This window comes from Eublepharis macularius, chromosome 7, assembly GCF_028583425.1.
Source record: "Eublepharis macularius isolate TG4126 chromosome 7, MPM_Emac_v1.0, whole genome shotgun sequence".
Lineage (NCBI taxonomy): Eukaryota > Metazoa > Chordata > Lepidosauria > Squamata > Eublepharidae > Eublepharis > Eublepharis macularius.
In genome coordinates, this window is record NC_072796.1 from 42,119,119 (window position 1) to 42,134,509 (window position 15,391).

Consider the following 15,391-nt stretch of genomic DNA (forward strand, 5'->3'; position numbering starts at 1 on the left):
AGTGACGGGGTCACCCAGCAGGTGTCATGGCTGAGAACAGATTTAAACTTGGGTCTTGCTGGTGCTGCTACTGTCTCCCCAGTGATACCACTGATGAGTTTGCAAGGCCATCTTTCAGTTTATCTTCTATTTTAATTCATGCAGACCAAAAATCCCAAGTACCTTCTGCATCACTACACATTAGACTGATAGAGGGCACAAATGCTAACTATGAAGAATCAGATAACTTACTGACTGTTTGTTCAGCTTAATGCCTGTAAGGATAGGGCAGGAAGAGAGGGCAGTAAAAGGCAAGATTGTTTATCGTCAATTCAAGTTGGCAACAGGATCAAGCAGTTTCCAAATGGCTGTTGGAAAATGTTAGGACCACTGCTGTGTTTGGACAATATGGGCTATTGGAGCAGAAAACTTCAACATGCAAGGGAGTCCCCCTTCTTTCAAAACCCAGATAATTCCACTTGCCAGGAAAAGCTTGCCAGTCCTTTTGGATGTGGAGATGGTGAGGGTAACCTCATGTTTCCACATGAGAAAAAAGCTTATCAATCTGCAAAGTTATAACAATTTTACTGTTGTGCAGTTTTAAAACTAGCTTAGTGCAGTGAGTCTTGTGAGAGCCATTTTCATTTTAGGTGTAGTGATCTGTGTATACATGAGTTAAATCAAACTGTGGCCATTTTTGAAGTTTTTACACAGGTTGAATATAAAGATTCAGCACATAGATTCAGTACATGCAGTACATAAATTTAACTTTCTCAGAAAGGCGTCTTAAATATGAGTTAAGAAAATGGGCAGATATTATTACATCCCTCTGCAGCATTTGTTATGCACATGGACAAAGTATTAGGGGTTGTATATAGGTATCATGTACTTTAGTGGTTCTCAGACTTTAGCAACCTAAGGATTTCCATGTTAATTAGTCATTTTCACTACACTCCCAAACTGCCATATACTGTGTTTTATATTTTGTAATCCACCTTCAATCTCAGAGAAAACGGTAGGCTTTAAATGAATAAAACAACAACAAATCATAATCCACATATGGCAAAAGTGTGTATATCTTTTGGAGGCTTCTCATATCCTCAGAGTAACGAGACCCTTTTCAGAAACAGTAAGATAAATGTTTTTATTGTCAGTACATGGCCTACATCATCAGGTTCCAAATGATAGCTGATTCTATAGGGTTACAGCTCAAAAGACCCTGACCCAAGTTCCTTGCATTGGGTACAGCAAGGGACTTGATTATTGTTTAATAATTTCTAGAGAGAGGCCATGTGAACAGGGGTGGGAAGGGGCCTGTATCTTTTTTCAGAGCAGCTAACAGGAAAAGACCAACTATACAGAAAATCTGAACTTCAGGTAACCAGCTGAACATTACCTTTGGCTACTATTGCCTATTAATACACAGTGGCATCTCTGTACCTTTGTGCTGAAATGCTTTACATTAGAGTGAAACCAGTTCAGTTTCCTACTGGAAGCTGTGGTAAAATGACCCCAGATAAACGTGTAAAGAATTTCCACTTTGCTTTGAGAATGTCAGGGTTACGCTCTGTGAATGCTCAGCTCAAACTGATCTTAAATGGAATCTGGTCAAAAGAAAACCGGTCATCTCCTGCTCTCCCCCCCCCCACCCCGCCCCCATTGATTTTTCATTTATTTGATTTACGTTTGCCTTCCTACACATGTAGTTTTCCACCTTCTAACAGACTGTATTTGTTGGCAGGAGCCTCTTTGTATTTTTGTCTTTGTCAGGTTTCAGGAAGACATCTTGTAGACAAAGTCGGCAACTGGATCTGGCCATTGATGAACCTACTAAAAGTTAATCAAGGGTTGATGAAAATCTTGTGTACCTTTTTCACTGATAAGGAAACCAACACTACTTATCTGTATGTATCTAATACACGTTACTGTATTGCAGATCGCAGAAGATAAGCAGGGTCAGACTTCGTTAGTAATTGGATGGGAGACCTCCAACAAAGACCAGGGTTGCAGAGGTAGGCAATGGCAAACCACCTCTGATAGTCTCTTGCCATGAAAATGCCACCAGGGGTCGCCATAAGTCAGCTATGGCTTGAGGGTGCCACACCCACCCACATGTATTATAGAAAGGTACACAATCACCACCAGCCTGCCTTTGGGGGGATTTTTTCAGGGAACACATTTGTTGTAGTGGTTAAGAGCGGTGGGACTTTAATCTGGAGAACTGGGTTTGATATCCCACTCCTCCACTTGAAGCCAGCTGGGTGACCTTGGGTCAGTCACAGCTCTCCAGAGCTCTCAACCCCACCACCTCAAAAGGTGATTGTTGTGAGGATAATAATAGCATATTTTGTTAACTGCTCTGAGTGGGGGTTAAGTTGTCCTGAAGGGCTGTATATAAATTGAATGTTGTTGTTTTTGCTTCCCCCGTCCCCCAATGATTTCAGACCATTTGGGCAAAAAAGCCCAATATCTGTGAAGCCCTTCTTGCTAGGTGATGGAAATTTATTGTGGAACCTGACTATTCTTGGGGAGTTTAGATAGTGCCATTCCAAAAACTAGTATCTGGAAAGCACTGTATTCCCTGAGAAAACAGAATATCTGTGTCTCTGGAGTAGAGTAAATCCTGATACTAAAGAATAATATAACATAGACATTCCTGAGCACCATCACCCCTACCAGCAAAAATACTTAAAATATTTTCTGTACTATGTAAGTAATACATCAACACTGAAGCTGATTAAAATATGATAAACCACTGACCTCCTCACTCTTTTGTTAGGAAGACTGTGGAATGAGATAAAACAGTGTCACAGCTATTAGGACAAACATCATAGCATCCAATAAACTATTTTATGCACATATTTTGTTAAGATTGGTTCCTGTTTCCTTGTTTGTTAATAAGTTGACTCATCCAGAGTTTCAAAAACTGGTTTCTAGCACCAATGAGATTTGGATTTCAGCCAAGTAGAGTTGGAGGCAGAGATAACAGTCAGCAACAACAATAGTCTTCCTTGGTCCATTTGCCAAAAACAATTGGCAGAAAGGGCTTGCCGCATAACTTATCATTTGGTATGGTGAGAGCTCTGAAATTCTGGAAGAACACAGGGGCCATTTGCTTGTAAGAGATAAATTGCAGGATACAAGAAAGAGACAAGCTCGCACGAGACTTTCTTACCTGAAAGTGTTTCCATCACGTATTTAGTTGCATTTTGAATATATCCCTTTGCCTATACTGGTTGCTGATATTCCACACGTTCAAGGATCTAACTATCACCTGCCCCACAATATGTACATTTGGACTGCCAGTGACTTTGTCTGGAATAGATTTTCCCTTGAGCTGTTGCATAGTTGCTGCATGGAACCAGGGAAAAAATTTACGGAGTAGGACACAAGCAATAGACCATATGTTGCCTGCTCCTGTTCCATCTAATCCCTCCTTCTCAAATACATTATAAGGCAATTTTAAAAATGTGAACTTTATTGTCCTATTCTGCTCTTTTTCTCTGTGTCCCTTCCCCGCACAAATTGCGTTCTTCCCCAGCTGCTTTTGGCATTGCTAGGGAAATTTATGGGAAGATCTAACTTTTCCCTAACACAGGTAAAAACAGCTGTGAAGTATTTTTCAGCCAAAAAACCAGGACAAAGCAGAAGGATTAAATAGACCCTCTCACCTCAGGCATTTTTTAAAAAATTGCTGTCCGAGCAACGACATTGTGCAAAATAGAAAGCATCATTTTAAAATATCATAAACTGTATATAACATGTAGATCTCCTCTGAATTGCCATTTCATTACATTAAAAAATATAGTTTTAGCACTGGTTGGTGAAGTGGTGATCTGGAAAGGCCATCTTATTGTTTACACAATACTTGTCTTGGCAAAGACCTGTTTTTCAATGTACATTGGTCCTCTGAGTTTTGAATGGTTGTACCTAATGCTGAAAATAATATTGTTGTCTTCAGACCTACGGCAATGTTTTTAAAAAATCTCAGTCCCTTGGGGCTTCAACTGCTAACCATTGTCATTTATTTATCTGTGCAAGGCACCTTTGAATTACAGAGGGAAAAACAAGTAATACTTTCCATAAAAGCTTACACTGTAATTCTAATAGAAGCATCACATGTGAAGGAGCAAGGCAGCAGAATATCACACTAGATTAATAGCAATCACCAAGTAGTTTCTCTCTCTAGGTTAATGTACAGACCTTCTCACTACTAGTTAGGTCTTTTTCTTTTTCTAGCGGTGCTCAGTGGTACTGAGTATGAACGCTTTTGCAGTGGGGGTGTTCCTCTTCCAAGTCCTGAGGAAGGAACTGGTGGAAATCAATGGCAATCTTGTATATGAATACCGTTACCTCTTTAAAAAACAAAAAAGCACTGCCCCAGTTGAGCCTATTCAAAACATTGGTCCAACCCCACTGGCTCCTTCTGCCATTCTATTTATAACTTCAGTTTTACATAACACAACATCAGTCATAATTTGGGCCCCAGAAGTATCATGTGATGCATTTCTTGCTGGAATGTATCACAACATACTATAGGCCAGGGATCACATTTGAATGCCTCCTTGTCCCTTAAAGTATTTTAAAAACTAACATGTTAAGCAGAAAGGTTTCAACCTGCTCTTCTCCCTGACACAGTGGGCTGAACCCAGCATAAAGACCATATTAGGTCTGTGCAAGAATCCCCCATCCTCCCAACTCCCCTGCCCAGCAGCCATTTCCAGCCCTGGGAAAATTTACTCCTGGATTGCTAAACCTGCTTGGAAGAGTAGATGGGGAGGGAGGGGCAAAAACCACTCCCTTCCTTTTCTGTCAACAGAGTTCCACTAAGGTGAGAGGCAGGAGGGGGTGATTTTTTCCCCTTCTTCCCCTTCTCCACTGTAGCTGTCTGACCTGCATGGCTATTACAGGTCCTATGATCCTGAGAATAAATTTTCAGTTAGAAATGGCTGCTGGCAGGAAGGGAAAGCTGTAAGGTTTAGCAACCATCAGTGCCTTCCACTGACAGATCGTGGAATCTAACCCACTCATTTTCTGTATGCTGTTTAAAAAAAAAAAAAACTATGAGAGTTCAAACGTGACCCTGCATTGTGCAGGCTAAATAATCCAATCCAGCAAGAAATATATCATGTGATACTTCAATTGTTAATTCCATAGGACTTAACAGAGCTTAACCACATTCTTGTACGTTTTGTGTGTGTTATGTGCCATCAAGTTGCTTCTGACATATGGTGACCCTATGAATGAAAGACTTCCAAAATGTCCTATCATTAACACACTTGCTCAGATCTTGCGAGCTGGAGGATGTGGCTTACTTTATTGAGTCAAGCCATCTCATCTTGGGTCTTCCTCTTTTCCTACTGCCTTCAACTTTTCCTAGCATTATTGACTTTTCCAGAGAGTCTTGTCTTCTCATGATGTGACCAAAGTACAATAGCCTCAGTTTTGTCATTTCAGTTTCTAGGGAGAATTCAGGCTTGATGTGATTTAGAACCCACTTATTTGTCTTTTTTGGCCATCCATGGAATCCACAAAACTCCTCCAGCACGAGATTTCAAATGAATCAATTTTCTTCCAGATAGCTTTTTTCACTGTCCAGCTTTCACATCCATACATAATAATGGGAAATACTATAGTTTGGATTATCTTGGTCACCAAAGAGGCATCCTTATCCTTAAGGATCTTTTCTAGTTCCTTCATGGCTGCTCTTCCATGTCTGGATCTCTTTTTTATTTCTTGGTTGCAGTCTCCCTTTTGGTTGATGACTGAGCCAAGTAATAGAAAATCTTTTAACAATTTCAGTTTCTTAAAATTGTGAAATTCCTGTCATTACTTTTGTCTTCTTGATGTTCAGTTGTAATCCCACTTTGGCATTTTCTCCTTTAACCTTCATCAGTAGTCGTTTCAAGTCTTTATTGTTTTCTGGCAGTAATGTGGTGTCATCTGTGTATCTCATATTGTTAGCATTCTTTTTATACCAATTTTCTTTTTCAAATTTATTTTCTTTTTTAAAATACAAATGAGGGTACAGAAAAGAAAAGAGAAGGGGGCCAGAGCTGTGTGTTACAAGGGTTATCAAAATACAGAGTACAAAAATCTTATACGTTTGAAAATGAAAGAATAATATTTGAGAATATTTGAAATATATATTTTCAAATAAACAATATGTACTGAGTTCAAACCTGAGTTCAAACTTACCTCCACATCTTACGAAAATAGAAAAACTCATTATTACCCTTATCATTGCCTTATATATTTCTTCACAATATTTCAGTGCAGACTTCTTAACAATATTTAAATACTATCATACACTGGATTTTACCAATTACCTTAATTCAACTAATTATCTTGCATCAATCAAATTGAAAGGCATGTCTATATATACTATATATATCTTTTCAGTATATAGCATATTTATCCATATATCTCCATTTAAAACTTGAAACAAACAACATCTCGGTGATGCTATCCGGAACTCATAATCATAATCAAATTTACAGGACTGATGTGTCTTATTCAGTAAACAGATGCTCTGACCTCTCTGTCTTTCTAACTCTTTGGTTTGTCCCCCTCTGAAACCTGAGGAAAGAGACAGTGTCACGTCCTCCTTTTCTAACACCCCCTCTTGCTGTTGCTTGCATCAGTTTATGAGGTTCATCTTGTCTCATACAGCCTGAAAGCGAACTCTTGGTTAGGGCATCAGCAATTATCTCTGAGGATGGACAGTAGATTATCTTTGTGATGCCTTTCTGTTGTAGTTCTTTCATGAGGTGATACTCAGGGTCAATGTGTCTTGTATGGTGGTAGATGTCTACTATGAGAGCTTGATACAGTTGTCTCTAATTTTCCATTGTATTTGACACCAACTAGAATCCTTATACATCCTTATATATCTAGAGCTATTTTTAATCCAACAGCATGTTTTTAGAATACTAAGGCACTTTTGAAGCTTTACACTGTCACTTCCATAAATTTATGATTTTGTTGGTACATTCACCAGATTTATAACATTTATAAAGATTTATATTATAAGAATTTTTGCCTACTACAGACATTACGTTCCAGATACTTAATCACTTCCAGGGAGCAGAATTTGCAGTTCACCCTCTGTGATTTATAAAACTGTGTGGCTTATTGTTCATTGTTTAACCCTGCTAAGTCAAAGAAGTTAGATGTAAGCTGATTTAGATCCATCGGAGGTCTAAATGTCACAAATATGCATCTCATTCAGGTTGACATGACACTACACAGTGCTTAGATTTCTTTTTTATAGATGAAATCCTTTTGTTATTCAAAAGGCAAATACTTGTCTTGCTGTGCTTTGTCTTTCACAGTTGCAAAGAAAAAAATACATTGTTTCAGTACTCCCATTAATTTTGATGAAACTTGTGCAGGAGAATGTGGCTTTTGTCATTTACAGTGACAAAACATTAACAGTACAGTCATAAGCAGAGTTATACCCTTCTGTTGAAGGGCTTAGAAGGATACCTAGGATTGCATTGTTAGTGGGGCTTTCATATTTTTACCTATAATATCTTCAACGAAGATGTTTAATTTAGAACTCTTAAATCAGCGGTACTCACTCCATGGACTGCAGAGATGCATAACTCCCATCACCCAAAAGAGCCACATGATTATTGGATGCCTTGCATACCACCCCAAGCAATCATTAAAAAACATAATAACCTTTTAACTACTGGAGTGCCTCTGAACACGTAGACCTGTCTATCGACACTACTGTTGAATCTGAGCCAGCCCCTGTGTATCTGGTGCAAAGGGAGAAGGCTTGCAACTTTGCAAGAGAGTTATGACACAAAACAGTGTGCAAGCTTTCAAATTGTCCAGAACTCTTTATTAGGCTGGATGTTTTTTTAAAAAAATGTATCTCTCTGTTAAAATTCCCCTTAAAGATTCACTCTAGTTCTGCTGAAGAAGGGATGGTCATAAGCTCTCTCTTTGTCAAGTTTCCTGCTTGCAATGAGTTTTGTTTTGTGGGCTAGCCTTCAAGAGTTTTATGCCCCATTCTACAGGCAAGAGAGCTCAGAAGAGCCACAGGTGGCTCTTGAGCCACTGAGTGAGCATCACTGCCCTAAATCCAGAACTATCACATCCTAGGATGAAGGCGTCAGCCATTTTAGGATGGTTAGGAAGCAACAGAACAGAATATTACCCTCTTTCTCATTTCTTCATCTCAGGCCCTCACTGGTTTCCAGCACAGCTTCACAGCTTTTCTGTTTGAGAGCTTTTATAATAAACTTCTTGGGTTAGTACAACTTACACTCCAGCACATTTTGCTCATGACCTGCTGGCAATATGTTAACTGTCAGTGGTTTTATTGTGCTGCATTGTGTTTGCTTTTGGATCAATTGTTTCCCCCTTAAAAGACAGAATTTCCCTTTTCTTCTTGCATGGTGAACTTCAGGCCCATAGGAACCATAAAGACAAACATACACCAGACATTTCTTACAGTTTCTTAAGACACAGACATTTTTCTGGGAAGAGGGGCAAAGCTAGGAGGCTTGTTTCCACACACACACCAACACCAACCCTATCTTAACTGCAGGATCAGTCAGCTGTTGATCCATAGGATTCATGAACAAAGCTGTCTTCTAAAGAAGACAATATGTTTTTTTCCTGTGTTTGTGGCATGGCCTCCTGGAAGGGATGTTGGGTTGCCTCCTGAAGAATCTGGCTGTAATCCTACGAACTGTATCCTGCAAGCATGCCATTCAACTGGGTTTAATCCTGAGCAGAATTGATTTGACCTGCTCATGTGTCTTTACCCATAAACCATGTTTAAGGAATACAAGAATAACAGCTGTTCTAGTAATTTGCCATGAGGGAGTTTACTGAACCAGAGTGCTCTTTCCAGAAAGGTGGAATTTTAGCTTCTGTGTAATAGAACTGCTATTCGTAGAGACATTTAGTAATCCTAGACTGTGTATGATTGATTTTCTGAAATGCTTCAGATGGTTGTGCACTACTATGAACAGTCTCCTTTTTAAAAACACATGGTGTTTAGTAAATGAAAATGTCACTGCGCATTGAGTTTGAGAGAGACATTCTGAGACACTGATGCTATACTAGTGTGAGTACATTTTCAGACACAAAAACAATCCAGATCTAACCATTAGGGATAAAGCAGAACTAAAGCCAACTCTGTTAGTACAATACTTTCTCTCAGCCCAAGAAAAAGGATAGCCTCATCAGGGCAAATGGCAGTGGCGCAAAGGAACTGTGTTTTCCTTTCCTACATTTCTTTTAATAGGGAAGGGACAGATATCTGTGGGAAGGGCTGTGGCTCAACAGTAGATTCTCTGCTTGGCATGCCAAAGATCTCAGGTTCAAGATTTCCTTCTGAGACCTAGGAGAACTGCTGCCAGTAGGGTTACCAGTGTACAGGTGGGGCTTGGAGATCTCCTGGAGTTACAACTGATCTCCAGAGATCGGTTCCTCTGAACAAAATGGCTGCTTTGGAGGGTAGAGTCTATGGTATTATACCCTTCTGAGATCCCTCCCCAAACCCTGACCTCCTCAGGCTTCACTCCCCAAATCTCCAGGAATTTCTCAACCCAGAGTTGGCAACCCTAGCTGTCAGCCAGATCAATGGTCTGGTAGTCAAATGGACTGGCTGTTTAAAAGTGTGTATGTAGTGGTCTCCTTATTTCAAGAGTTATAATTGTCTTCTATGAGAGCTGCAGCATTCTCTATGTAATGGTCAGCTGAAGGAGGTGCGTAGAGCACTTTCTCTTTCAGGGTTTAAAAAGTTGTGCAAAGCCAGGCCACCTTGTTCTTTCAGGTCTCTGGAAGCTAAAAACGGTTGTCTACAGCATTCTGTCTTCAGGATTCTCCAAGATTAGTGCCCTCTGTACCCATGAGATGAGTGGCAGGTACTGTGTAGCCTGCTTCTGTCTTGGAAGTTTGTAAGTATAGTGTTATTTAATACCGTTTTATGCTAAAAATCTGTGATTTTTAGGATAGTGTTGGTTGGATATATATTACCATTAAGAACCACATGCCTCCAGTCTCAATTCCAAACACACCAAGCAATCCGTCGGCTACAGTCAAGCTCTCCACTACAGCTGTTTCTGTTCCAATCCCTCTGACAGAGATTCTTATCTGCAGGATCTACAACAGACATTTTTGGAACTACAGTATCTACCTGATGTAATAAGGAAACACATCTACAAAGCCAGAATAATACCAAGGAATAACTTGCTACAAGACAGGCCCAAACAAAACAACAACACCAGTGGTGGTCACATACAACTCTTTCTCACTCATAATAATGCATTTCCCAGCACTGACACGGACTCTGGTACCAACTGCATAATGTTTTGAGAGTGACAATGAACCAAAATGCCAACTCTGCCCCCACATTTATTCCAATAGCAAAATCACTGGACCTAACAACACCAGTTATACCATCTCAGGATCATTTACTTGTTCATCTTCCCGTGTTATATAATGCTATCAAGTGTCCCAGCAATGCCCTTCCACTCTACGCTGGACAAACAGGTCATATCCTACACAAAAGAATAAATGGACATAAATCTGACCTTAGAAATCACGACACTCAAAAACCAGTGGGAGAACATTTTAATCTTCCAGGACATCCATTGGTGGCAAGGATATAATTAGAAATATGAACAGAAAAACAATGTGGGGCATGGGATCTGATAGAGTGATGTGGCAGATTTCAACAGCCACTGCAGGCTTTCTAATCCGTGTGGCCACTGGTTTCCTGACTTCAGTTTGGCAATGCTGGGGAATTGTCCCAAAGGAAAGAAAGCTGCTTTTACATTTTCTTATGCCGTTCTTATGGTATTTATTTATTTACCTTTTTAACAATATATAATCATACATTAACAAAACACAACAAGCAGTCTAAAAAATAATATGCAATACAATTTAAAAAAATTGAGGAAAGGGAAAGAAAAAAATTGTGATGTTTACAATTATTGCCCTACATTTGGTCTTACAGCTGCAACAAGAAGTTGCTACAACTTCACCTACTTACTTACCACTTATACCTACTTACAATGCTAAATTACATCTTTCCATATTTTCCTGGTATTGCATGGAGGTTGAAGAGTTATTGAGAGAGCTTATTTTTCCCATGCCATAGTTCTACTCCTCTTCAAGAGTTATGGTGCCACACTGGGAATATGAAATGCTGCCATGATATACCCCTAGGAAAACAAACAAAAAAATCTGTCCTCTTGTTAAGACTGTGATTTCTGACTACTATTACCATCTCTTTCAGACTGTCAACTGCATAATGTTTTGAGGGTGGGAAAATTGATGTCATTTTATTCAACAGTTTGTCGTAGTTTCCATTCCTACCCCTACATGAGAGGTACAAATCATTGAAGTAATTGGGATAGAAGCTTACAGATGGCAGAATCAGTTTTTCCCCCTACTGAGATCACAATATCCTTCCTAACCAATGACAATTGAGCTGTCAAGAATATTACATCATCTTATCTCTCCTGAGAGGCCAGCATTTCACTCAAAGACAGCTGTCTAAATAAAACTTACTCTGAGATTTGGAAAGCTCATATTATCATACACATGAATTTGTGTTCTTTAGGAGATCTTCTCTGAATCTGAAGGTAAATTAAAAACAGAATTTAAATTTAAATCGTACATATAATTGACTTATTATATCCTTGTTGTACATATCACAAGCAATACCACATTAACATTAGCAATATTTGTTAAGAGCCACAAGGGATCAAATTAGGCTTGTGGAAAATGACACAGTTCCCCTGATTTTGACAGAGCTGTGCAAGGTGATACAAGAGCATTGCATATTTCCCTCTCTTGGACAGAGCAGCTCTTTCCTCCCAAACCATTTTAAAGTTATTTAGCTAGATGAAAGGGCAATGAAGGCTCTGCTCAGCTTTAAAAGGACCTCAGTTTGACAGACAGAAACATCAGTCTTCTGTCTACCACACAGCTATCAAATGCTATATATGAAAGGGAATTTGTGCATACTCCTTCTCCCCAAGCATTGGTCACTTCACACAGTGTCCAAAGGATATTGTTCATCATGCCTCATGTGCCTTCAGCAACTTCCTGACCAGTAGAAACTGAAGAGGTGGTCCTTTGCCCATCAGTGACATGCCGTTGTAGTTTATTCCCGTTGAATCACTGCAGTGACCGTCTAGGAGCCTGGGGGCAGGGAGAGAACAGTAACTGTAGGGCTGCACTGCTATGCACACTCACTTGGAGATTAAGCACCATTGAAGTCAGTGGACTTTTCTGAGTAATCGTAAGGATAGGAATACTCAAAAGCAATGTTGCTAGAGTGTCAGTCTGGGGTCTGGGACACCTGGGTTCAAATCCCCATTCTGCTGTTAAGCAGAATGGGGATTTGAACCCAGAATCCCCATTCTGCTGTTACCCAAGTAACCTTGGGTTGGTCACTCTCAGCTTAACTTGCCGCGCAGGGTTGTTGGAAGGATAAAATGCAGGAGTGAGCTTGAGCTCCCTGGGAAGGAGGAAAGGCGTGGAAAAACACTAAATAAATAAATGCAACTTTCCTCGCTGAGACCCAGAACTTTTTTTAGATTTTTTTTTAAAGTCACGCATTATCTGTTATTAAAACCCACCGAAATAAATGTGCAAGTTTTCGACTTCTCCAGACCAGAACTCTTCAAAAGGTAGGATATTAAAACGCGAAAGATGCGTTCTATTCTTGTGGTTGGCCTTAATAAAGAAGTATCGAAATACCTTTTGTTTACTGGGTTTGGGGATGGAACAACTCGGGCGACCTACTTTGTGTGTTAAGTTCATAAATGAAGCCTGGGGCGACTTCCCTAGAACGCTCTCCTCTGAGCCCGCTCGGGGAAGCCTCCTCGGCGTCGTCGGCCGCCTCCTCCTCCCAGCCACTCCCCGTCGCCCTTTGACTCGCCGAGGCGGGCTGGGGGCGGGGATGCTGCCTGGGCCCCAGCCGGCGGCCTGCCTGGAGACGCGGGCTGGGCCGGCTTTTTTTAAGTCCGTGCCGGCTTTCTCTCTCCTCCCTCGCACCGCCGCCATGGCTTCCGCGCTCCGTCCTGGCGCCTCCTCGCACCTGGCCCTGCTGCTCGGCGGCTGCCTGCTCTTTGGCGGACTCCCCGCTGGGGCTGGCGACCCGAAGGATGGAAAGACGGAGGCGGCGGGAGGCGACGAGACGGACCCGCACGCGCGCCACCTCTACAACGCCGAGATGCTGAGGCACGGCGTCCAGAGCGCCCCGCACTTCGTCATGTTCTTCGCCCCGTGGTGAGCGGCGGCGGCGGCCTGGCCAGGGGGAGAGGGCGCGCCGTGCTCTCCGCTGCTTCTGCCGCTGACGTGGCAGCCGGAGGGAGACCCGGTGAGGGCGGCCGGGCAGGGTTCCTGAGGAGAAGAACCGGGGAGGGGGCTCCCTTACACACCCACCCTCAGTTACTCTCTCCCGTACACGCGTGTTGTCCTCCTCCTGATAACGACCTTTAATATCTCACTACTTTCCCCCTTCGCGGCCTCCTCACAACGGGATTTCACCGCCAATTATTTTCACATCCCCCTTCACATCCATACGCGCGAGTTGTCCCCTCCTCTCTACAGGATTTAACAGCCTCAGTGTGTACCAGGAGCGGCAGGGGAAAGGTTGAGCCTCCTCCTCAGCAACCTTATATTGCGGTCCTAAACAGAATTACACTCTTCTAAATCCATTGAACCCCGCGGGCTTAGACGGGTGCAATTCTGTTTAGGATGGCACTGTAAATCTTCATCAGGCAAAAAAGTGCCTACTGAAACTTTGGCTGCTTGTTTCTCAAGGCCACAAGTGAACTTAGGGAAGGTTGACTTAAGGAAGGGGGGGGGGTGCAACTCAAGAGATTGTGCTAATTTTACCATCTTAAAATACGTTCTTTATCCCATGTGTAAATTGACGTTGTAAGTGGGGACTGTTTAAAGATTGCAACCACAATATTTTCAGGTGGGTAGCCATGTTGGTCTGTAGTAGAAGAGCAAGATTCAAGTCCAGCAGCAGTTTAAAAACTACGGTTTCCAGGAAATGAGAACTCATACCGGGGAACTCTAGTTGGTTTTTATACTTCTACAGAACCCAAATCTTGGTCAACTACAACCAGTTAGGGTTGCCAGCCTCCAGGTGGTGGCTGGAGGTCTCCTGAAATTTGATCTCCAGGCCACAGACATCAGTTCCCCTGCAGAAAATGGCTGCTTTAGAAGGTGGACACTATGGCATTATACCTTGTTGAAGACCCTCCCCAAACCCTTCCATTTGCAGGCTCCACCCCCCCCCCCAAATCTCTGGGAATTTCCCAACCTGGAGCTGGCAACCCTACCCAGTACTGATATTGCAGTCTTTCAGACCTCCCCCTACCCGTGTGTTAATTTTCATCTGAATTGGGGTCATGTGAAAGATCACATTGGCCACTGTTGTTAATCAAAAATAATAATTCTTGTGCCCTCCCGTTCAGGTGTTGTTGTTGTTGTTATTTATTACATTTCTAACCTGCCCTTCCCGCAAGTGGGCTCAGGACGAGGTACAACAGTTATAAAAAAAATACAAATATTAACAGTTCATAAAAAAAACAGTTCATATCATAAAACCCACAGATAATAACTGTCTCAAGATGGGGTCAATTCCAGGTTCCTGCCCATCAACATACAGGTGGAAGGAAGCAGACAGTGTACTGCAACCCATACGTGGGTCAGCTAACACAGGGCACTACATAGCCCCATGCTGTACCCATACATTGGGCAGCGGGCCAGTGGACACTGTATAACCCCACACTTGGTGGGAGACCAGTGGGAGGCTCAGTAAGGATCTCATGCTGGCCTCAGCCATTTGCCTGGTGGAACATTTCCGTCTTACAGGCCCACCGAAATGATACAAGATCCTGACGGGCCCGGGTGTCCTCAGACAGAGAGTTCCACCAGATTGGGGCCGGGACTGAAAAGGCCGTGGCCCTGGTTGAGGCCAACCGAGCCTCCCTAGGGCCAGGGACCACCAGCAGATGTTTTCCAGCTGATCGGAGTGTTCTCCAGGGTACATACGGGGAGAGGCGGTCCCTCAGGTATGATGGTCCCAGTCCATTTAGGGCTTTATAGGTCAAAACCAGAAACTTAACTGAATCCAGAATTCCACGGGGAGCCAGTGGAGCTGCTGCAGAATTGGTGTAATATGTGTGCTGTAAGGAACACGCGTCAAAACGCAGCAGCATTCTGGACCCACTGTAGTCTCTGGATCATACCCAAGGGCAGCCCTGCATAGAGCGAGTGACAGTAATCCAGTCTGGAGGTGACGGTTGCATGAATCACTGTCGTTAGGCCCTGGGCTGAGAGAGAGGGGGCTAGCTGCCTGGCTTGCCGAAGATGGGAAAAGGCAGCCTGGGCAACCATCGCAATCTGGGCCTCC

The 15,391-nt window shown here is 42.2% G+C and overlaps 1 protein-coding gene across 1 annotated transcript in view; it reads left to right on the forward strand.

Annotated features, from left to right (window-relative positions):
* Positions 1 to 12,921: 12,921 nt before the first annotated feature.
* TXNDC5 (thioredoxin domain containing 5) overlaps positions 12,922 to 15,391 on the forward strand; it is a 41,431-nt gene continuing 38,961 nt past the window's right edge. Inside the window, exon 1 of the mRNA XM_054985500.1 lies at positions 12,922 to 13,248. Within this exon, the coding sequence (XP_054841475.1) occupies positions 13,022 to 13,248 (227 nt within the window). The 5' untranslated portion in view covers positions 12,922 to 13,021. The remainder of the gene's footprint in view (positions 13,249 to 15,391) is intronic.